Source organism: Callithrix jacchus, chromosome 1 (assembly GCF_049354715.1).
Source record: "Callithrix jacchus isolate 240 chromosome 1, calJac240_pri, whole genome shotgun sequence".
Classification (NCBI taxonomy): Eukaryota; Metazoa; Chordata; class Mammalia; order Primates; family Cebidae; genus Callithrix; species Callithrix jacchus.
In genome coordinates this window covers 212,658,583-212,681,086 of record NC_133502.1, presented here as the reverse complement: position 1 = coordinate 212,681,086, position 22,504 = coordinate 212,658,583, and the positions used below count along the sequence as shown (strand labels likewise).

At 49.5% G+C, this 22,504-nt stretch overlaps 1 protein-coding gene across 8 annotated transcripts in view; it reads right to left on the bottom strand.

Moving 5' to 3' along the window:
- Positions 1 to 7,654: 7,654 nt before the first annotated feature.
- CECR2 (CECR2 histone acetyl-lysine reader) overlaps positions 7,655 to 22,504 on the bottom strand; it is a 190,351-nt gene continuing 175,501 nt past the window's right edge. For 3 of the 8 annotated variants that reach the window (XM_035282914.3, XM_035282860.3, XM_035282781.3), the window contains 3 exons: positions 17,911 to 19,333; positions 14,098 to 14,209; positions 7,655 to 13,126 (listed from right to left, as the gene is read on the bottom strand). In XM_035282914.3, the coding sequence (XP_035138805.3) occupies positions 13,121 to 13,126; positions 14,098 to 14,209; positions 17,911 to 19,333 (1,541 nt within the window). In that variant the 3' untranslated portion in view covers positions 7,655 to 13,120. The remainder of the gene's footprint in view (positions 13,127 to 14,097; positions 14,210 to 17,910; positions 19,334 to 22,504) is intronic. The other 5 variants (XM_035282954.3, XM_078342733.1, XM_035282988.3 and 2 more) reach the window with 3 other exon arrangements.

The following is a 22,504-nucleotide window of genomic DNA, read 5'->3' as shown; positions in this document are numbered from 1 at the left end:
ATCAAACATTTGCAACAGTGACAAACAAATCCAAAGGCCAAAACAAAGGCAACAGCAACATCCAACAGGCATTTGGAAAAAGGCAGCCACAGAATGGCAAAGAAACATGAATTAAAGACAGAATTGGCCAGGTGCGGTGGCTCACGCCGTAATCTCAGCACTTCGGGAGACCGAGGTGGGCGGATCACCTGATGTCAGGAGTTCAAGACCAGCCTGGTCAACATGGTGAAACCCTATCTCAACCAAAAAAAATACAGAAAGATTAGCTGTGCATGGTAGCAGGTGCCTGTAATCCCCAGCCACTTTGGGAGGCTGAGGCAGAAGAATCACTTGAACTCCGAGGTGGAGGTTGCAGTTAGTCGAGATCGTGCCATTGCACTCCAGCCTGGGCAATAAGTGCGAGACTTTGTCTCACCAAAGAAAAAAAAAAAAGAGAGAGAGAGAGAGAAAGAAAAACAACTGAGTCTGCACAGAGTGACAAACAAAGCTTCAGATGGAAGATCATCCTGAGGCAGGGGCACAGAGAGAGCCTCTGTGCTGAAGCCCAGGCTGGAATTGAGTGATCACAGCTTGCTGTGGCCTTGATCTTCTGGGCTCAAGGGATCCACCCACCTCAGCCACCTGAGTAGCTGGGACCACAGGTGCACACCATCAAACTGGCTAATTAAAAAATTTTTTTTTTGCCGGGCGCGGTGGCTCAAGCCTGTAATCCCAGCACTTTGGGAGGCCGAGGCGGGTGGATCACGAGGTCAAGAGATCGAGACCATCCTGGTCAACATGGTGAAACCCCGTCTCTACTAAAAATACAAAAAATTAGCTGGGCATGGTGGCACGTGCCTGTAATCCCAGCTACTCGGGAGGCTGAGGGAGGAGAATTGCCTGAACCCAGGAGGCGGAGGTTGTGGTGAGCCGAGATCGCGCCATTGCACTCCAGCCTGGGTAACAAGAGTGAAACTCCGTCTCAAAAAAAAAAAAAAAAAAAAAAATTATTTTTTTGTAGAGGTGGGTCCTCATTATGTTCCCTAGGCTTGATTTCTTTTTTTTTTTCTTTTCTTTTTTTTTTTGAGACAGAGTCTTGCTCTGTCGCCCAGGCTGGAGTGCAGTGGCACAATCTCAGCTCACAACCTCTGCCTCCTGCGTTCAAGTGATTGTCCCACCTCAGGCTCCTGAGTAGCTGGGATTATAGGCACCCACCATCATGCCCAGTTAATTTTTGTATTTTTGTAGAGACAGGGTTTCACCCTGTTGGCCAGGCTGGTCATGAACTCCTGACCTCAGGTGATCTGCCCACCTTGGCTTCCCAAAGTGCTGGGATTACAGGTGTGAGCCACCACTACTAGCTGGCTTTTTTTTTTTTTGGAGACAGAGTCTTGCTCCAATGCCAGGCGCCGGGCTGGAGTGCAATGGTGCGATCTCAGCTCACTGCAACCTCCGCCTCCTGGGTTCAAGCAGTTCTCCTGCCTCAGCCTCCCTAGTAGCTGAGACTACAGGCGTGCGCCACCACACCCAGCTAATTTTTGTATCTTTTAGTAGAGACAGGGTTTCACCATGTTGGCCAGGATGGTCTCCATCTCTTGACCTCGTGATCTGCCTGCCTTGGCCTCCCAAAGTGCTGGGATTACAGGCGTGAGCCACCGCGCCCGGCCGATTTTTTAAAAAGCCTAGATAACCCTTAATGGGTAGCCTTGGGTGGGAACCACTGGTTTAGGGGGCTTCAAAGCCAAACATGAGCTCACGGAAGTCAAACACACTCACTGCAACAGTGGCTGGGGAGATGCCATGGAGAGGAAGCGGGGTCTTGCACACTGGGTGTGCCTGGTCTGTCAGCTTCAGGCTCCAAAGGGAGCCCGACTGGGTGGGATGGCAGGGAAGGCACGAGGGAAGGTCTCAAATTTGCAACCATTCTTGGTCTGCTCTCCTTCTGAGGTTTGGAGTAGAGGGACTCCATTGCTCTTAGTCCATACTAATTGCCTAGAAAAGTGTGGCATGAATTTCCTGTGGTTTGCTATGCTATGCCCCAGGTCTGATTAGTTGCATCTAGGGACTAAAATGTAAACACCAGGGCTTTGCATCAGAACCATGCAAGTTTCGTCTGTTGCTAGTTCCCAGAGCTGGGCCTCTTAAGGTGTGAGGTGGTGCTGAAAGGTGCATTTCTTTTTTTTTTTTGAGATGGAGTTTCGCTGTTGTTACCCAGGCTGGAGTGCAATGGCGCGATCTCAGCTCACCGCAACCTCCGCCTCCTGGGTTCAAGCAATTCTCCTGCCTCAGCCTCCCGAGTAGCTGGGACTATAGGCGCACACCACCATGCCCAGCTAATTTTTGTGTTTTTAGTAGAGACGGGGTTTCACCATGTTGACCAGGATGGTCTCGATCTCTTGACCTCGTGGGATTATAGGGGTGAGCCACCGTTCCCCGCCTGAAATGTGCATTTCTAACAAGTTCCCCGATGGCCAGGCTACATTTTGACATCACAATAGATCATGTGAGGGAGAATGATCAGAGAAGCCTGGGGTAGTGGGGACAGGAACACCAGCACTTCTCCCAAGCTGCAGCTTTTGCGGGTGTGTGCTGTCTTTGGGAAGCGTTTAGTCTCACACCAGACGGAGTTACTCACGATGCATTTTCTGCATTATGCAGTTTTCATCTCAGAGTGGAGCCAGGTCAAGACAGGGATTCAAGCGGGAACAAGGAACCCAAGAAAAGCGATGAAGCTTCATCAGTCCCCAAACCGATGAGCCCGCACGCAGCTCCGTCCAAAATGTGCTGGGAACACCAACACCCCACCCTCCCGTACCATTCATGACACACACCCCACCCTCCCGTACCATTCATTACACACACCCCACCCTCCCGTACCATTCATGACACACACCCCACCCTCCCGTACCATTCATGACACACACCCCACCCTCCCGTACCATTCATGACACACACCCCACCCTCCCGTACCATTCATGACACACAGTCCACCCTCCCGTACCATTCATGACACACACCCCACCCTCCCGTACCATTCATGACACACAGTCCACCCTCCCGTACCATTCATGACACACACCCCACCCTCCCGTACCATTCGTTACACACACCCCACCCTCCCGTACCATTCATGACACACACCCCACCCTCCCGTACCATTCATGACACACAGTCCACCCTCCCGTACCATTCATGACACACACCCCACCCTCCCGTACCATTCATTACACACACCCCACCCTCCCGTACCATTCATGACACACAGTCCACCCTCCCGTACCATTCATGACACACAGTCCACCCTCCCATACCATTCATGACACACAGTCCACCCTCCCGTACCATTCATGACACACCCCACCCTCCCGTACCATTCATGACACACACCCCACCCTCCCGTACCATTCATGACACACAGTCCACCCTCCCGTACCATTCATGACACACACCCCACCCTCCCGTACCATTCATGACACACAGTCCACCCTCCCGTACCATTCATGACACACACCCCACCCTCCCGTACCATTCATGACACACACCCCACCCTCCCGTACCATTCATTACACACAGTCCACCCTCCCGTACCATTCATGACACACAGTCCACCCTCCCGTACCATTCATGACACACAGTCCACCCTCCCGTACCATTCATGACACACAGTCCACCCTCCCGTACCATTCATGACACACACCCCACCCTCCCGTACCATTCATGACACACACCCCACCCTCCCGTACCATTCATTACACACAGTCCACCCTCCCGTACCATTCATTACACACACCCCACCCTCCCGTACCATTCATTACACACAGTCCACCCTCCCGTACCATTCATTACACACACCCCACCCTCCCGTACCATTCATTACACACAGTCCACCCTCCCGTACCATTCATTACACTGCAGGGAGGAACCAAAGATCTCTTTCCTTAATCTGGTAACTCAGCTGAGCAGTGCACTCTTCCCAGAACCTTGCTAGAGTCCGGTTTTCTGTATTCTGTATTTGTTCTCCGTTCATTATGAACCCTGAGCAGATGAAGCTACTTTTCTCTCTTTCGGTTTCTTAGTAACTAGGCCAAGTACAAGGCTCACGGCGGGGACTGAATAAATACTGAAAACTTGCCTGCGAGCGAGTCAATGTTCATCAGTTGTTGAGGCACTCAGGGGCCAGGCTTCACTTGCTCTTCTCTCTGCCTACTCCACTCCTCAAAAGCAAAACCCCTGGATATACCCAAATAACTGGCTTCTTTGCTTTAAAAAATTCTGTCCAGGCCAGGCGCGGTTGACTCATGCCTGTAATCCCAGCACTTTGGGAGGTCGAGGCGGGTGGATCATGAGGTCAAGAGATCGAGACCATCCTGGCCAACATGGTGAAACCCCGTCTCTACTAAAAATACAAAAATTAGCTGGGCATGCTTGCGCGTGCCTGTAGTCCCAGCTACTTGGGAGGCTGAGGCAGGAGAATTGCTTGAACCCGGGAAATTCTGTCCAGCTTTAATCGGTTAGAATAGGGGTCCTTGCCCTTGTCATATGCTGTCCAGAATGAAGTCCAAATCCAGGATTCTAGGAGCAGGTGGTGCTTTCCTGACCCTGCCTAAGTCTCAAGTGCACCTGCTTTGATATACATGTCATGGCTGTAAGAGGGGCTGGGATTTCAGCACACGGTAGCCAAATCTGGGGATCTGGCAGCTGCCTTCGCCTTCTTGGCTAGTATTTTACAGTCCACTTTGCACCGAAGGGTTTTTATAAAATTGCTTAAGGAAATCAGAGGAGTGAGCCTTGCTAGCAGAAAGCGGACTAAAACAGATGCACAGAGATACCTGAGGCCAGGGGACATCTACAGGGCCAGTCTAGAGACATCCACAGCAGTGTGGGGGAGGACCGTGAAGGCAGCCACACAGCAGGTGCCTGCTGCTGCTGGGTCACCCAGGGCTCTGCCTCGGCTCCACGGCCGCCCAGAAGGGAAGGTCCCATGATACCTCTTGCTTAACAACTGCATGACACGGGCCATTCACCTTCCAGGAAGATTCCAGGGTAAAGATCAGCCCCAAAATAGCCCGTCTGGGTTTTTCTCTCACTTCTGTTGGCAGCACTCTCAGAGCACAGGGAGTACAGCAACACGAAGCCCACGAAGCGGCCGATTCATAAGACTTGGATTGCCTTTCTTTCCAGCAACACGAATTGGTTTACAGACAAAAGACGTTAATCTTCAACAAGAAAAGCACCTCTGGATGTCTCCAAATGTCAGAATAGAAAGTTGAGCAGAACTTTAGAGACTAAGCCACAGTAACAACGTATTAGCTTCCTGTCCACCTCAATCTTGCCCAAGTAGCTTTTACGCTCTGAAGAAACAAGCTCGCTGCGTAGGATTATGTCTGTAAGGTGTTACCCACGGAGCTTAACAAGTGCTAAATAATAAAACTTCCCGTTCCGAAGATAGAGCCACAGTAACTGCCTACCACACCAAGTTGACCAGTGGAAGGTACTCACTTTTGCTGTGTGTGTGTGTATGTATGTATGTGTATGCGTGTGTGTATGCGTATGTATATATGTGTATGTATGTATGTGTGTGTATATATTTGTCGTTGGGTTCGGTCTAAAGCAGATACACCTGCAAGCACTCTAAATGGCTAAGATCCCTATAAAAAATAAAGGCCAGGCACAGTGGCTCCCACCTGTCATTCCTAGCACATCGGGAGGCTGAGGCAGGAGGATCCTTTGATCTCAGTTCTAGACCAGCCGGGGCAACATAGCGAAACCCTATCTCTACAAAAAATTAGCTGGGTGTGGTGGCATGCACTTGTAGTCCCAGCTGCTTGGGAGGCTGTGGTGGGAGCACTTGAGCCTGGGAGGTCGAGGCTGCAGTGAGCTGAGATCATGAGTGAAACCTTGTCTGAAAAAAAAAAAAAATTAAAGCCTATTAATAACTAAATCTGTCGAAAAAGAAATTCTGGCTTTTGTTTGGTGAGTTCATGTCACGGTAGGAGGGAACCAAAGTTTGTGTGCATTTTAAGGGTGTGCTACTGACACGCACAGGGAGTGGATTTGCTAATGTGGTCTGAGCCACTGCCTCAGCTAACTGGACTGGGGCCTAGGAAAGCAGGCAGGACGGTGAAGGAAGCCAGGCCAGATGGTGCTCCGTCCACCCACCGGGAGAATCCACGGGGACGCACAATTTGAGCGGCATCATGTCTCATCTGGAATTTACTAGTGACTTCTTTCGCTTTTGAGATGGAGTCTTGCTCTGTTGCCCAGGATGGAGTGCAGTGGTGCGATCTCTGCTCACTGCAACCTCTGCCTTCCGGGTTTAATTCTCCTGCCTCAGCTTCCCAAGTAACTGAGATGTCAAGCATGTGCCACCCTGCCCAGCTAATTTTTGTATTTTTAGTGGAGATGAGGTTTCACCATGCTGGCCAGGCTGGTCCCAAGCTCCTGACATCAAGTGAGCCACTGTACCTGGCCTGATTTTTCACTTTAAAGTTGATTTTTGTTTCAGAAATTATACTGGAATGTAACTGCTAAGCTAGAAGTATGACTGACATAAAACATTTGATGGGAGAAACACTTTTCATGGGAGAATAATTGAACTGCACAGTTTTCAAACAGTAACAGGATAAATGTCTCAAAAATGTGTTAGCCAATAGTAACATTACCAGTGGGGACAATGAGACACGAAACAACTGGAGGTTAACAGGACAGCAGACAGATGCCTGGGACAGAGGGACAGCCCTCAGCGTGCTTTGGAAATGGGTACTACTTGCGGTTAAATGTTTGTGGAATGAGGATTACTTACACAGACAACTATAGATGCTTCTCGACTTCCAATGGGGTTATCTCGGGATTAACTCATCATGAGTCAAAAACGCACTGAACCCACCTAACTGAGCAAACACCACGGCTTAGCAGACTCAGGCGAGCCCACAGTTGAGCCTCCTTTACAACGCAGTGCTGAAAGTGGCATGGAGTTTATTGAACACCGTACAGAAAGACAATGGTTGTATGAGTACTCGGAGTAGTTTCTACTGAACGTGTACCACTATCAAAAACTTCTCAGTTGAATCATTAAACCGAGGCTATCTGCATTTAAGGACAGAACAGGACAGGTGTTTCGGTGTCTTAAGACTATCGCTGATTTCTAAGAATGTGGCTACTTTCAATCTCTTCTTCCGGTAACTGGAAATGAAACAAAATGAACTTGGCAGGTATAAAGCCGCCTGCTTACTTACACTGGAGCTCCCACTTCCGGCCTCGTGGGCACACAGCAGGCTCCAGGCTGAAGCTGCCCCACTGCCCCATTGGGTCCTGCTTTCCCACCCCAGGCAGCTTAAAGTCTGGAAAGAGAGGAGTCCTGCCTTTACCAGTGAGATGCCGAGCGCCGGGCCGGGTTGGCCAGGACCAGCTCAACAGTGTTTTATCCCTGACGTGGTTTAGAACTGCAAGTCGGTATATGACTGTCTGGAAGTTCTCTGGGACCACGTTCCTTTGTCACGTAGCCGGGACCCGTGCCCCGCCTCCATGGATTCTCGATGCCTGAGAATGGACATGGGGGTCGGCGTTTTAGCTGGTGGCCTTGGGGCCTAGTCAAACCTTTGTCCTGATGAGAGTCTGGGCTTGGCCTGCTGTGAAAATGACACGTGAACAGACACACCACACGTACACAGCAGCCTCGCTATTTTAAGAATGTACTTTATACAAAATAACCAGTTCATATGGAAATAAATCTACAGACCGCCAAGGATCAAAAAGCTTTTTAAGAAGTTCTTTTAAAAAATTATCCAACACACAATATTGAACTAGCTATTGAGGTAAGTGTCGCTCTCAGTGAAACAGGGAATCAGCAGACCACAACGAAATATACACAATACAAAAATAAATAGCATTCCCTTTCCAGTGCTGGCCAGAAGGTTCGCACGGCTCCTGCTCTTGTAGCAGGAGCAGAGGCTCCGCACAGTGTGCACCAGGGCTGGAGGAGAGGGGAGGGGCCGCAAGGTTTCCTGAACGGGGGTCGGCATTTCACTAACTTCTGCAATATCCATTCCCCTGTTCCCACCCCACCCACCCCTTTTCAAAACACACATGCAGGACAATCAGCCGCTCATCCGGCGTTTCTATATGGGGGTTCAGACAGTCGTCTTGTGCAGGACGAGGGAGAAACTAGGTATAAAAAGGTCAACCCTTTCCTTGATGTGTACAGGTTAAAAAAAAAAAACAGAATGGGGGCGGGGTACCCAAGCCCAGAACAGTCCTTCCACCTGACTGTCCAGCACAGGGCAAGGGCAATACGCAACCTGCAGGCAAAGCTTGTGTCCCTGACTTGAAAAACGGGAAGCAGCAACGTACCCCCAAACACTGCCGTCCAGAGGGAAAGCGCGAGGCGAGGCTCCCTACAGCTACAGGGCAGAGTCCCACCCACCCGCCGGAGGAGCCCAGCTTTTCCTCACGGCAAGTGGTAATCACATTCCTTGTGCCTGCGCAGTGATGAGCTTTACTGAAGCTACTGTCTGCTGTTCTCTGTGGAGACACCCCATCCTAGCAGCCCCGGCACTGAGCAGCACACGGCTCACTAACACACAGAACCGATTTCCGCAGTGGGGGGTCTGTGAAGATTCTGCAGAGGGCGAACTCGGAAGGCAGCAACGCTGGAGAACCTGCCGCCTTCATTTCTATGAAACCCGAGGATCTCTGGCAGCAGGTCGGGGTTCTGACACTATCGACCTGTCCTTACCCTGTGATTGCAGGTTATGCCTTCCTGTGAAATTTCAAATTAGGTCTTAAGAACAGTGTAATATTTATAGATTTGAACTTTTTTTTTTGAGACAGAGTTTCGCTCTTGTTACCCAGGCCGGAGTACAATGGCACGATCTCGGCTCACCGCAACCTCCGCCTCCTGGGTTCAGGCAATTCTCCTGCCTCAGCTTCCTGAGTAGCTGGGATTACAGGCACGCACCACCATGCCCAGCTGATTTTTGTATTTTTTTTAGTAGAGACAGGGTTTCACCATGTTGACCAGGATGGTCTCGATCTCTTGACCTTGTGATCCACCCACCTCGGCCTCCCAAAGTGCTGGGATTACAGGCGTGAGCCACCGCGCCCGGCAGATTTGAACTTTCATAAAAAAAAAAAAAAAAAAAAAAAAAAAATCGAACCAAGAGGTATGGACCATAAGCTTGTTTCTGACAGCTCTGGTGAGAGCAACACCGGGGTTTTGTGGGCCAGGGATGGCATTTAGCACACCCTTTGCCAGCTGTAGGAACCGACAAAAATAAGTTATAACTACACAGCAAATAAATGCCATGGGATAATGACACCAAATGCTCAGTGACAAGCAGGACTTTGAGGGAAGAAGCTAGAGTAAATCGACGTTTAATGCTGAGGGTTGACTGAACTGCGGGGACAAGCTGCAGGTCTTAGGGTCTTTATTGAGCCTGATGAAGGGAGCACGATGAGGCTTTGCCTTCTGAGCATCTGTCCTGGGCTCACTGACAAGAGACAAACTGTTGACAAGCAGCTCCTGTGTATGAGCAGGTCAACTAGACAAACCTGGTGAGGGCAGGCGATGGAGAGGCAGAGAGGTGGGAGGGAGAGGTACGGTACCCAGCAAGAGGCCTGCAGGCTTTGCTCTTTTTATTCTCCACAGTCACCAACTCGAATACATTTCAGCCAACAGCTCCTGCTACTTTTTTTTTTCTTTTGAGATGGAGTCTCACTCTGTCTCCCCGATCTCTGCTCACTGCAACCTCCACCTCTGGGATTCAAGCACTTCTCCTGCCTCAGCCTCCTGAGTAGCTGGGTTTACAGGGGTGCGCCATCACACTCGGCCAACTTTTTGTAATTTTAGTAGACATGGGGTTTCACCATGTTAGCCAGGACGATCTTGATCTCCTGGCCTCATGATCTGCCCACCTCAGCCTCCCAAAGAGCTGGGATTACAGGTGTGGGCCACTGTGCCTGGCTGCTCCTACCACCTTTTAAATGAGGGGAAAAAGTCGCTGAATTAAAAATTACTTTTTAATTCTGAGGGGAAAACAGACAGTCCTCCCAAGAAGCTCACATTTTCTTTCTCTTGGGCCTTGGGGACACACATTTCTAACTCATTAACAACTCTAATAAAAGTGGGCCATGAGTGTTTTTGATAACATTTCCAATTCTGCATGGATCTCAGCCATCCCCGCCTCCTGGGGGCCACTGAGAGCCGGCCCACTGACAAGGTGACAGTGACCCACAGCATGAAATGTCCTTCTAGCTTGAGAGCAAGCCTTTTCAGGACACCTTACACACCGCTTTCTAATTATAACACATAACCATCATTTTCCTAACGGAGAAGATGGCAAATGCATTTGCATCTGCTTTAAGACATTGCATCTGCTTAAGACACTTGGAAAGAGAAGTGCTAGAGGAGGAGGAAAGGGCGAGAAAAAGACCCTGCCTGCGGACGGGTGGACTAGGGGTTCACAGCAGCTCACGAGCAGGTGGATTTCTGCAACACGGCAGCTCCAGCCAGCTCACAGATCTGCACTTCGAAGACCAGTAACAGCTCAGGACACACCCTGGACAACGGGTGAAGCTCTACCACAGTGCACAGACACACTCCCAACACAGGATGCAGGAAGGCTGACCACGCTGCTGCTGCTCTTGTTCACAGTGTTATAATTTAAAACAGTAGTTCTATTTCCTATTGCTCTTCTGGAATATTTCCCACCTAAAACCAAGAAGGGAGATTAAGGATAAAGGGATTTACCGACTCCTCCTGTACTGTTCACGGCACTGCTCTAGTAACAGGTGACTGGGGCGGGCACTGGGAGAGGGAGGAGACAGGGTGACCTGGGACAGGGTGCACGCAACCGCTCAAGGACCAGGAGTGCGGAAGGAAAGGGGGCACCAGCCCAACCGCTGCTCACAGCCGCTCCCACCCAGGCCCCTGGGGTACTCAGGGGGCGACGCCCAGGGTGACAATGCTCCTGTGAGGGAGAAGTGAGGCCTCTGATCTGAACCAGCATTACCAGGAAAAGAGAAAGGCTGTTGGCGGCCAAATTCTCTGGGTCTAGCCCAGGTCTAGCCAGCAACGAACGAAATGCTTCTTTTCCGCCTCTGCTTCTGCACAAACCCAGACACTGAGGCTGTGATGCTCCACGTACGCGGATACCAGCTGAAGGGCAGACCCATCCACAAACCTTCTGTCCTCTTCACTCTCAACAGGTTATGCCAGTGGTAGGTTTCTAACAAGAATTAGGAGCCAGTGAAACCACAGGCTCTAAACTCAGTCCAGCTGCAAATACATCACATTTAAAAGTAAAACCTCTGTGAGAGAAAACCCGTATTTTTGTGCGTTATACCTAAGAGGCATCTGTGTTCCCTATTCAACTCTCGCATCTGCCTGAGCCCTGTGCAGCCCCACCAGGTTAAGCGCTTGCGTTCGGGCACAAACTTTCATCATCCGGGAACTGGTGTCTTGGGTTTTATCTCTTGGTATCATGGGTGTTTCTGATCAGTTTCCTTTCCACGGACAGCGTATGTTTAGCAAACTGTAAACACAACAGTTCCATGTTTCACTAGGAATCCTGGAATTGGAGGGCAAACTACTGGCTCCGCCCACAGCTGAATTTATAAGAAACTAGGGCAGATTAACATTTCATAGAGGCTCTTCTACTGTCCCAAAAGCATGCTGAAAAATATGCTGTTTTTACAAAGACCTGTAATTTCAGTATTTTCCTTAGTTTTTCTTTCATGGGATATTCAAAAATTTAAAACAGGGTCCTAACTTTGGTGACCTCTCAGCTAAAATCAAATACAGAATGCTAACGAGGGAGAATCCAGTGTAATTCAATCCTAAAACTGTGATAAAGTAACTTAATACTGTATGATGGTTTCCTATCACAGATAAAACAAATAATTCCAAGAACTTCTTCTGGATAGCTATTGTAAATCACCATGACTGATTTTACTATGATTCACTTAAAATGAATAAAAACTATATATACTGAAATATTCCTAAATTCAAACTGTAAATCTATAGAATACATTTTTCCTATTCAAACCTGTGCAATTCTTTATTGATACTAAAATACACAAACCTGAGTACTCACTTCCACAAAATGTGATTCGTGCCAGAAAGCTGTGTGGGGTGCCTTCCAGATTCACAGGCCCGACAGGGAGGTCTGCGATGGGCATGGCTCATCTTCTAAGACATGAAACACTGCAGCCATCCCAATTCCTGATGGTGGTTTACGACTATTCGGTAGGGCTGGTGGCAAAACCAGGAAGGGACACCACTTTCTCACATCCAGGATTTGGGCCACCAGACTCAGCCAGCAGCCCATCTCCTGGGCTGAAGCTTCTAGTACTCCCGAGAGCACTCTGCCTCCAACGGAGACAGACACCAGATGGTGAGGGGACAGGTGTTCCCTCTCAGGCTGACTGGAAGGACGGCCTTTAGTTATTCTGAAGCCTGGCTGACTAGCAAGGAAACACAGTGACGTATGACAAGATCAAACCTTTCCTACCCTCACCTCCAGCTCCCAAAAGTATTCAGTGTGATGCGATTGTAAACAGATAAAGATCACTCCAGTGCTGTGTACCCACCAGTTAGGACTCCCATTTCTTCCGCATTCCCACCCACCCTTCCCACTTTATGTACAATACATTCACCAACAACAAAAATTATTTTAAAAGGCAACATGAAAATTCTGTAAACTGGACCCAGCTCCAAAACCATTAATACTACGAGTAGTCCCTTCCCCAAATATATACCTGAGTTTAGCTGCTCATCAAAGTTTAAAAGCACCACTCCTTTCTTGAGTATACCCCACCCCCAAGTTTAAAGTGATTTTCCCTGAAAAGTGTCTCAGGATTTGGAAAAGTCATCATTAACCCCACGTCCATTCGTTCTGCCTAACTGTCTACAGCAGCCGTGCGAGAGATCCCCGGCCAAGGACCTTTGCGAGCTGTGTGTCAGTCATCTAAGGAGTGTCCTTTGAGGGCCCATGACTGGCTCCAGCTCAAGGATGGCACAGGTGGGTCACGCGAAGGGGTAGAGCAGGTGATGGGAGCAGAGCTGGCGGGGCCCTCCCCAGTTCTCTGCCTTCCAGTCTTCATGTGCAGCTTTCCATTGCTTGGGGCTCCTTTCCTCCTCGGACTAGCTCTGAAAGAAACAAAGACATTTTTTTTTTTTTTGACAGTCTCGGTCGTTAGGCACCAGGCTGCAGTGCAGTGGTGCAATCTCAGCTCACTGCAACCTCCGCCTCCCAGGTTCAAGCAATTCTCCTGCCTCAGCCTCCTGAGTAGCTGGGACTACAGGTGTATGTGCCACCACACCCAGCTAATTTTTGTATTTTTAGTAGAGACAGGGTTTCACCGTGTTGGCCAGGATGGTCTCGATCTCTTGACCTTGTGACCCGCCCACCTCGGCCTCCCAAAGTGCTGGGATTACAGGCGTGAGCCACCGAGCCCGGCCACAAAGACATTTTAAACAAAAATAAAATTGTTTTAATTGTTAAAAAACAAAACAAAACAAAAAAATGTAAGTAAGCCAGAGAGTATCCATGCTCCTCATCTGTGAAAAAGGCTTGATTCTGTTTCATGAGCTAGTTTCCCTCCGGAGGGCAGGTTCTAGAGTCCTCGACCTCCCACTGCAGGTCCCAGCCCCACTGCTTAACAGCAGGACTTGCACATTGGGAAATGCTCATGACACAGCCAATGACAACTGCTTTGTGGGGGTCAAGGGGAAGGGGACGGGAGAGCCGCAGGCCCGGGGCCGGGGCGAGCAGCAGCACTGAGGCAGCTACCGGCGCTCCAAAACGCCGACTAGGCTCTCTCCCGTGAGAAAGGCAGGAAGCGTAAAGCAGACAGGGGATGAAGACAGAAGAAATGCTGGCAGATGGTGTGGAAAAAATAAGGGGTAAATACTCCCCAAACAGGAATACATTCCATAGAACAATGGGAAAAAGACAGGTGAGAAGTGTCTCCTTCCCCCGTGCCAAGGAAGCACTTCCCAGGAAAAGTTCCTGCATCGCGGGATACCTTAAAACACCTTTCCACAACAGCAAGGATGTCACACGCTTCCTTCTTACCACCTGGAGGAAGGAGAGCAGCTCCAAGTTTGGTGATTCTTACCTGATTCGGGGGAAGCGCTGGAGGCTTGTGAGGCGGCAGCTCCTCCCGCGGTGCTGCCACTGCGGGGGTCTTTGGGAACGAGGCTTGTGACTGGACCGGGTGCGTCTGCATTCTACAGCCAAGAGAAGGAAGCCACAAAGAATTACCGAAGACATGTTAGTGACACAAGAAACAGGACACTGTAGTCCGAGGGCACTGCCTTCATCACCCAGGTGATCAGGCCTGGAATCGACACTGGAACAACTCGACACTCTGTACCTCCTGGTGCAAAACGCGGCACGCACACCACCTATGTATATTCCTGACCAAAGTATTTAATCTGGTTTTTTTGTTCTTTGAGACAGAGTTTCGCTCCTGCTACCCAGGCTAGAGTGCAATGGCGCGATCTCGGCTCACCACAACCTCTGCCTCCTGGGTTCAGGCAATTCTCCTGCCTCAGCCTCCTGAGTAGCTGGGACCACAGGCGTGTGCCACCATGCCCAGCTAATTTTTTGTATCTTTAGTAGAGACGGGGTTTCACCATGTTGACCAGGATGGTCTCGATCTCTTGACCTCGTGATCCACCTGCCTCGGCCTCCCAAAGTGCTGGGATTACAGGCGTGAGCCACCACACCTGGCCTCTGTTTTTTTTTTTTTCTTTTAGAGACAGGGTCTTGCTCTGTCACCCTGCTAAGAGTGTCGTGGCAGAATCATGGTGTACTGCAGCCTCAATCTTCCAGGCTCCAGTGATCCTCCCGCCTCACCCTCCTGAGTAGCTGGAACTCCAGGGCTATGCGACCAAGCCTGGTCTCGAGCAATCTTCCTGCCTCAGCCTCCCAAAGTGCTGGGATTGTAGGTATGAACCACCACACCTGGCACAAGTGCTTCATCTCAACACAAGGAGACTGAGATAAATCTAGAGTCTGGAACATTCTCCAGGATAACTGGCCTGGACTGTTTGGAAGACAGAGCAGATAGGACGACTATGAATTAAGAGACGATACAGACACAGCAGCCAAATGCAAACACACCAGCCTCTGCTGGATCTCTTATCAGAGAAAAAAAAAATCAAAATAAAACACAAAGAAATGGCTCTAGAAGACACTCCAGGCTGGGCTGGCAGCACATGCCTGTAATCCAGCACTCCGGGACGGAGGCCAAAGTGCGCACATCACCTGAGGTCAGGTGTTTGAGACCAGCCTGACCAAGATGGTGAAATCCCATTTCTACTAAATACACAATATTGGCCACGTGTGGTGGCACATGCCTGCAATCCCAGCTACTCAGGAGGCTGAGGCAGGAGAATCGCTTGAACCTGGGAGGCAGAGGTTGCAGAGAGCTGGGATCGCGCCATTGCGCTCTAGCCTGGGCGACAAGAGCAAAACTCCATCTCAAAAAAAAAAAAAGGGCTGGGTGCGGTGGCTCACGCCTGTAATCTCAGCACCTTAGGAGGATCACGAGATCAAGAGATCGAGACCATCCTGGCCCACATGGTGAAACCTTGTCTCTAATAAAAATAAAAAAATTAGCTGAGCATGGTGATGTGCACCTGTATTCCCAGCTACTCAGGAAGCTGAGGCAGAAGAATCACTCAAACCAGGAAGCGGAGGTTGCAATGAGCCCAGACTGTGCCACTGCACTCCGGCCTGGTGACAAAGCGAGACTCCATCTCAGAAAAGAAGAAAAAAGAAAAATTCTTTTAGATATTGTTATTTGCCTTGAGTGTGGTAATCATTTTGAAGGAATGTCCATTCTTAGAAGATGCATGCTCAAGTATTGAGGGGTTGAGCTTTACAACTGAGTGTCCAACAGCTTAGGAAAAACGGCAAAGAAAAGAAAACAGGTATTTAGAGACATATAAAGCACATGTAACACAAAAATGACCGAGGGGGCACAGCAGTAAGACGACAGGATGGCACTGAGGGGCACACCGGTTTTTATGCCGAATGGTATTCGTTTCATATTTATATGAAAGTTACAAATATTAATTATTATAATTAATAACTCCATCTAACCACCTGTGGTATACATAGATTTGAAAACTTCCAAGAAATAGGGGAGGGACAGCGGGGGTGGGGAGTTGGGGAGGGACAGCATGGAGTGAAAAGCCAGATATAGGTGAAGGGGAGGGAGGCAGCAAATCACACTGCCACATGTGTACCTATGCAACTATCTTGCATGTTCTTCACATGTACCCCAAAACCTAAAATGCAATTAAAAAAAAAGAAAACTTCCTAAATGGCAGATCACCTAACTGGATCTCGAAAACATCACTGCACAATCACGTGTGAAAGAAGTCTCATGGGGACTTATTTGCATTCTGGATAAAACTGGTTTTCTTACTCAATGATATAGTAAGAAATGAGAGTTATGTAGTAAACCTTTTTTCTTCTTTTGAGACAGAGTCTCGCTCTTGTTGCCCAGGCTGGAGTGCAATGGCGCGATCTTGGCTCTCAAGTGATTCTCCTGCCTCAGCCTCCCAAGTAGCTGGGACTACAGGCGCGCACCACCACACCCAGCTAATTTTTGTATTTTTAGTACAGATGGTGCTTCACCATGTTGCCCAGGATGGTCCTGATCTCTTGATCTTCTGTTCCTCCCGCCTTGGCCTCCCAAAGTGCTGGGATTACAGGTGTGCGCCACTGCGCCTGGCCATAAAACTTCAATGACATGTGATCTCTTCTACTCCTGGATAGACGTTTTCTTTATTTTTTTACCTTCGTCAGAGCGTCCGCACACGGCAGCAGTGTTGACACAGATTTGCTTACAGCTCTCAAACTGTGGTTACTAAGTTTCCAGTATCATGTAAAGATTAGCTGGGCATGGCAGCAGGCACCTGTAATCCCAACTACTTGGGAGGATGAGGCAGGAGAGTCGCTTGATCCTGGGAGGCGGAGACTGCAGTGAGCAGAGATCACACCACTGCATTCCAGCCTGGGCCAAAGAGCGGAGATTTAATCTCAATAAAATAAAATAAAATAAAAAAGCTGGCTGGGCGTGGTGGCTCACACCCGTAATCCCAGCATTTTGGGAGGCTGAGGGGGGTGGATCACCTGAGGTCAGGAGTTTGAGGCCAGCCTGGCCAATATGGTGAAAACCCGTCTCTACTAAAAAATACAAGAATTAGCTGGGAGCGGTGGTGGGCACCTGTAATCCCAACCACTTGGGAGGCTGAGGGAGGACAATAGTCTGAACCTAGGAGGCAGAGGTTGCAGTGAGCCGAGATCGCACCATTGCACTCCAGGGAGACGCATCTCAAAAAGTTTACAGTATCAAAATCTAACTCAGTCATGTAAATGCCAATTCATTTTCATGAGGGGGAAAACGTTCAAGGATAACGCTGGGCTCTACATCTAGTGTCTTTCTAGCGAGCATGCAACACCAGTAATTCACATACGCTTCTCATTCCCAGATCATCAACTACTGTCTTCATCTCTAAGGCCATTTTTCTGTTTAAACATCCAGGCTGGCTGTGGTGACTCACGCCTGTCATCTCAGCACTTTGGGAGGCTGAGGCAGGAGGATGAATTGTACTCAGGAGATCGAGACCAGCCTGGGTAACATGGTGAAACCCTACCTCTACCAAAAAAAAAAAAAAAAAAAAAAAAAAAAAAAAAAAAAGAGCCGGGCATGGTGGCATGTGCCTGTAGTCCCAGTAATTTAAAAGACTGATGCAGGAGGCTCCCCGAGCCCGGGAGGTCGATGCTGCAGTGACCCACGATGGCACCACTGCCCTCCAGCCTGGGTGACACAGCGAGACTCTCTCTCAAAAATAAAGAACCACCACCACCATCTGTTCTTTCTTCGCAGGGAAAAGCCCGAACGCAATCTTACCCTGACGGTCTGTACGTTTCCTGGAAAGGTCCCCTTATTCCACTTCTAGTGCCAATTTGTTCCATCATCACAGCTTGAAAGTGACCCAGGCCCTCTTCCTGGCAGCGATAGATGGGGCCCTCCTGAGAGAGCCCGTTGGGCTGGGGGGCCCCTGGGTGGTGAGGTGGGTGAGCAGCCATGGGGGAAGAGTAAGCGCTGGGCTGAAAGTGACTGGCCGGCCGCTGAGGCGTGTAGGGAGGCCCCGTCTGCAGCATCACGCCGTGGCTGGGAAATGCAGATGAAGCAAAGCCCATTCCCGCACTCAGAGACGGAGGAGGAGGTCCGTAGAGATACTCGCCGGCTGGTAGCGAGCTCTGCCGCTTGGTGGCTGCGTTGTGGTTGTCCAAGTCTAAAAATTCTTTGGGACTCTCTGGCCTCTCCATAGATTCATCCAGCTTCTCTTCCTCTGGACCAGGATTCTGCCCGTCATTCGGGACTTCAGCAGCCACAGGATCCATATGGGCTGGAGCAGTTAAGGCAGCATTCAGTGTCTCACAGCCTTGCAGACTGGCCATGGCATTCTTGTCGGAGAAGAGGGACCTCGGTGGGGGAGGCTGACTGGCGGGGGGTCCGCTCGGGCTTCCCTGGGGATGGAGAGGTCTCTGCCAGTCAGAAAAGCCCTGTGGACACGGATAGTAAGGAGTTCGCTGATAGTGGTGGTAGGAAGGCTGTGGTGGTGGGTGGTAGGAATACCTCATTCCTTGTGGGGGGCGATACCGGGGAAAGCCTCCAGTATGTGGGTGGCTGGACTGAAAGCCCCTTGGGGGGAAATGTTGGGGATGGGATGCTGAGGACTTCCCTCCCATCACGGGGCCCACACCCTGCAGGCCTGGACTGATGTGGTAATGAGCAGCTGAATTCGGGTACTCCAGCCCAGGCATGTACAGCGGGGAGAACTGGCTCACAGTGCCTCCCATCAAGCTGGGATCTGTGCTGGGCGGTGTCGCTGTGTTCTGTCTTGGGCACGGCACGGTTTCCTGCAACGTTCTGCCTCTGGGGCACAGCGGCTTTTCGGAACCACTGTTACCAAGGCCCTTCCCCTCTGATCCACAGGGCGATGCTTCCCCAGTGACTCCGTTTTCAGGTAGAGTGCCCCTGTCTGCCACCGCGGAGAGGTCTCCCATGCACCCTTGGGTGACTGGGCTGGGGTAGCTGCTATCCGAGGGCCAGGGATTCTTGCCCTTGGTTGCTTGACAGCTGTCTGCAGATTCGGAGGAGTTGGCTTTGAGCTCTGGGCCTGACGTTTCCCCCCTCTCTTGGGGTGAGCTCTGCCTGGTGCGGTCAGTCTGCAGGGGAGGCCTGGGGTGAGGTAGTTGTTTGAGGTATACCCCCTCGGAAGTACCAACACTTGCTGGTTTCTCTTCCAGGCCAGGCAATGGCTCTGCTGGAAAAAAAAAAAAAAAAGAAAAGAAAAAATAATTCAGTAGCTGAAATGGCAAGTAAATGTAAAGAACATGACAGACTCAGATGGAGGTGGATGTGAGGTGATTCAAGTGTCAGCAGGAAGGTGCTGGAGTCCTTGAAAGGACTCAAGATCCTCGTCCTTTCACCCCTTCCACGGACACAAAAGTAAAACCTAGCGCCTCTCCAGCCACTCTTAGAGTGTGCCGGAGAATGGAAATGTCCCTGCCGCCCTAACCTTGGACTGCCTAGTTAGTAAGAAGCTGAGAGAGGGCTTGTGGCTCATGGTGCACGTGAGGCACACCGGGGGGATGGCTGTCATCAGAATCGCTGGGCATGCTGGGAAGCTTTAAAATTCCACGCAGCGAGAAAGACCAGCTCCACAGGAGGAGGGACTTCTCCCTCTCACTGTCCTCTCTGACTCCAGACGCACAGACTCAATCACTGGTGAATCAGTACATTCATTCTGTCTGCATGTCTTCAAGATGCCTACTAAACAAAACTCAAAAGGCATCTTTAACATACTATGGATAAGCCCAATCGAATGAGTTTATCGGACTCCTATGCCCGGTCACAACGTCGGAATTCTTTACATTACTGTTCAACCCACAAACATGATCTTAACTAAGACCATGTACAATAGTGTGTAAGTATGTGTATATATCTGTATCAAATAGGCCATTTTTTTTTTGAGGCAGGATCTCGCTCTGATGCCCAGGCTGGGGTGCAGTGGCACGATCTCAGCTCACTGCAACCACTGCCTCCCGGGTTCAAGTGATTCTCCTGCCTCAGCCTCCCAAGTAGCTGGGATTACAGGCATGCGCCACCACACCCAGCTACTTTTTGTATTTTTAGTAGAGATGAGGTTTCACCTTATTAGCCAGGCTGGACTCCAACTCAGATCAGCCTCAGGTGATCTGCCCACCTTGGCCTCCCAAAGTGCTGAGATTACAGGTGTGAGCCACTGCCCGGCCAAAATAATCTATTTATAATCTTTCTAAGAGGACAGCAGTCGTCCAGGTGTGATCAAATTACAATCCTTGTAACAGATCTGAAGGACAAGGTTAAAGATTCTTAAGTTTTTTTTTTCTTCTTGAGACAGAGTTTCGCCCTTGTTCCCCAGGCTGGAGTGCAATGGCACGATCTCGGCTCACTGCAACCTCTGCCTCCTGGGTTCAGGCAATTCTCCTGCCTCAGCCTCCCGAGTAGCTGGGACTACAGGCATGCGTCACTATGCCCAGCTAATTTTTGTATTTTTAGTAGAGACGGGGTTTCACCTTGTTGACCAGGATGGTCTCGATCTCTTGACCTCGTGATCCACCTGCCTCGGCCTCCCAAAGTGCTGGGATTATAGGCGTGAGCCACTGCGCCCAGCCAGATTCTTAAGTTTTTAAGAGTCATTATGATAGCTCAGGCCACCTGAAGCAGGCCTTAAAAGTCATGGTACAAATTACACAACGAAAATGAAAAACCACACTTTTCATTATTCAGTCAACATTAAACTTAGCAACTAGACTTATCCAAGACTTAACTAAATAGGATTCTTGTAAAGCTTTGAATTCCAGAAATTATTTGAAATCAGGATTAGAAAATTCTGCTAGAGGTAGTATTAACAAAGTAGGTCTTTCCAGAAAAGAAACACTAACATTTTTCCCCTAACAAATTTTTCTCTTTCTTTTTTCCCCCCCTTTTAAATTATTTATTTATTTATTTATTTGAGACGGAGTTTCGCTCTTGTTACCCAGGCTGGAGTGCAATGGCATGATCTCAGCTCACTACAACCTCCGCCTCCTGGGTTCAGGCAATTCTCCTGCCTCAGCCTCCCGAGTAGCTGGGATTACAGGCACGCACCACCGTGCCCAGCTAATTTTTTGTATTTTTAGTAGAGACGGGGTTTCACCATGTTGACCAGGATGGTCTTGATCTCTTGACCTCATGATCCACCCCCCTTGGCCTCCCAAAGTGCTGGAATTACAGGCGTGAGCTACTGCACCCGGCTTTTCTTTCTTTTTTTTTTTTTTTAAAGAGTCAGAGTTTCAACTTTGTTGCCCAGGCTGGAGTGCCAGTGGCGCAATCTTGGCTCACTGCAACCTCTGCCTCCCAGGTTCAAGAGATTCTCCTCATTCAGCCTACTGAGTAGCTGGGACTACAGATGCACACCACCACACACAGCTAACTTTTGTATTTTTAGTAGAGATGAGATTTCATCATTCTTGGCCAGGCTGGTCTTGAACTCTTGACCTCCTGATCTGCCTGCCTCAGCCTCCCAGAGAACTGAGATTACATGCGTGATCCACCACGTCTGGCCAGGAATCTATTACCTTTAAGTCCAAGTGTCTCCATTTTCCTGCCAGGTACTGAAGAAAATTACATGCATGCTAGATATCTATCCTTGAAATAAGCATTAATTGCAAAGTCTTTTCCCCCCCCATTTTCTCCCTTAATGTTTACTCCTCTTAAACGGCATTTCTAAGAAACTGCTGCAAAACTTACTAGATCTCAGTATGGGTTATTGCTATTTTTGAGATAAAGTCTCACGCTGTCTCCTGGGCTGGAGTGCAGTTATCTTGGCTCAGTGCAACCTCTGCCTCCCAGGTTCAAGTGATTCTCCTTCTTCAGCCTTCCAAGTAGCTGGGATTACAGGCGCCTGCCACCATGCCCAGCTAATTTTTGTATTTTTATTAGAGACTGGGTTTCGCCATGTCAGTCAGGCTGGTCTTGAACTCCTGACCTCAGGTGATCTGCCCACCTGGGCTCCCCAGAGATGGGATTACAGGTGTGAGCCACCATGACTGGCGAATATTTTCATTTAGCAGAGACGGTCTTACTCTGTTGTCCAGGCTGGTTTTCAACTCCTGAGCGCAAGTGACCCACTGGCCTTGGCCTCCCAAACTTCTGGGATTACAGGTGTGAGCCACCAAAAGTGCACCCAGCTGACAGTACTTTTTTAGAAGAGGTATGATGATGTAGTGAGTGGATCACAGATGCGGGATCTAGTCTGTCTGGGCCCAAATCTCAGCTCTGCTTCTTACCAGCTGGGTGAGAGCAAATAATCTAACATTTCCATGACTTGGATTTTCCATCTGTAAAAGGAAGGATAATAACAGCAGCTACCTCAAGGCTTGTCCTGAGAATAAATGAGTTAAGGTACAAA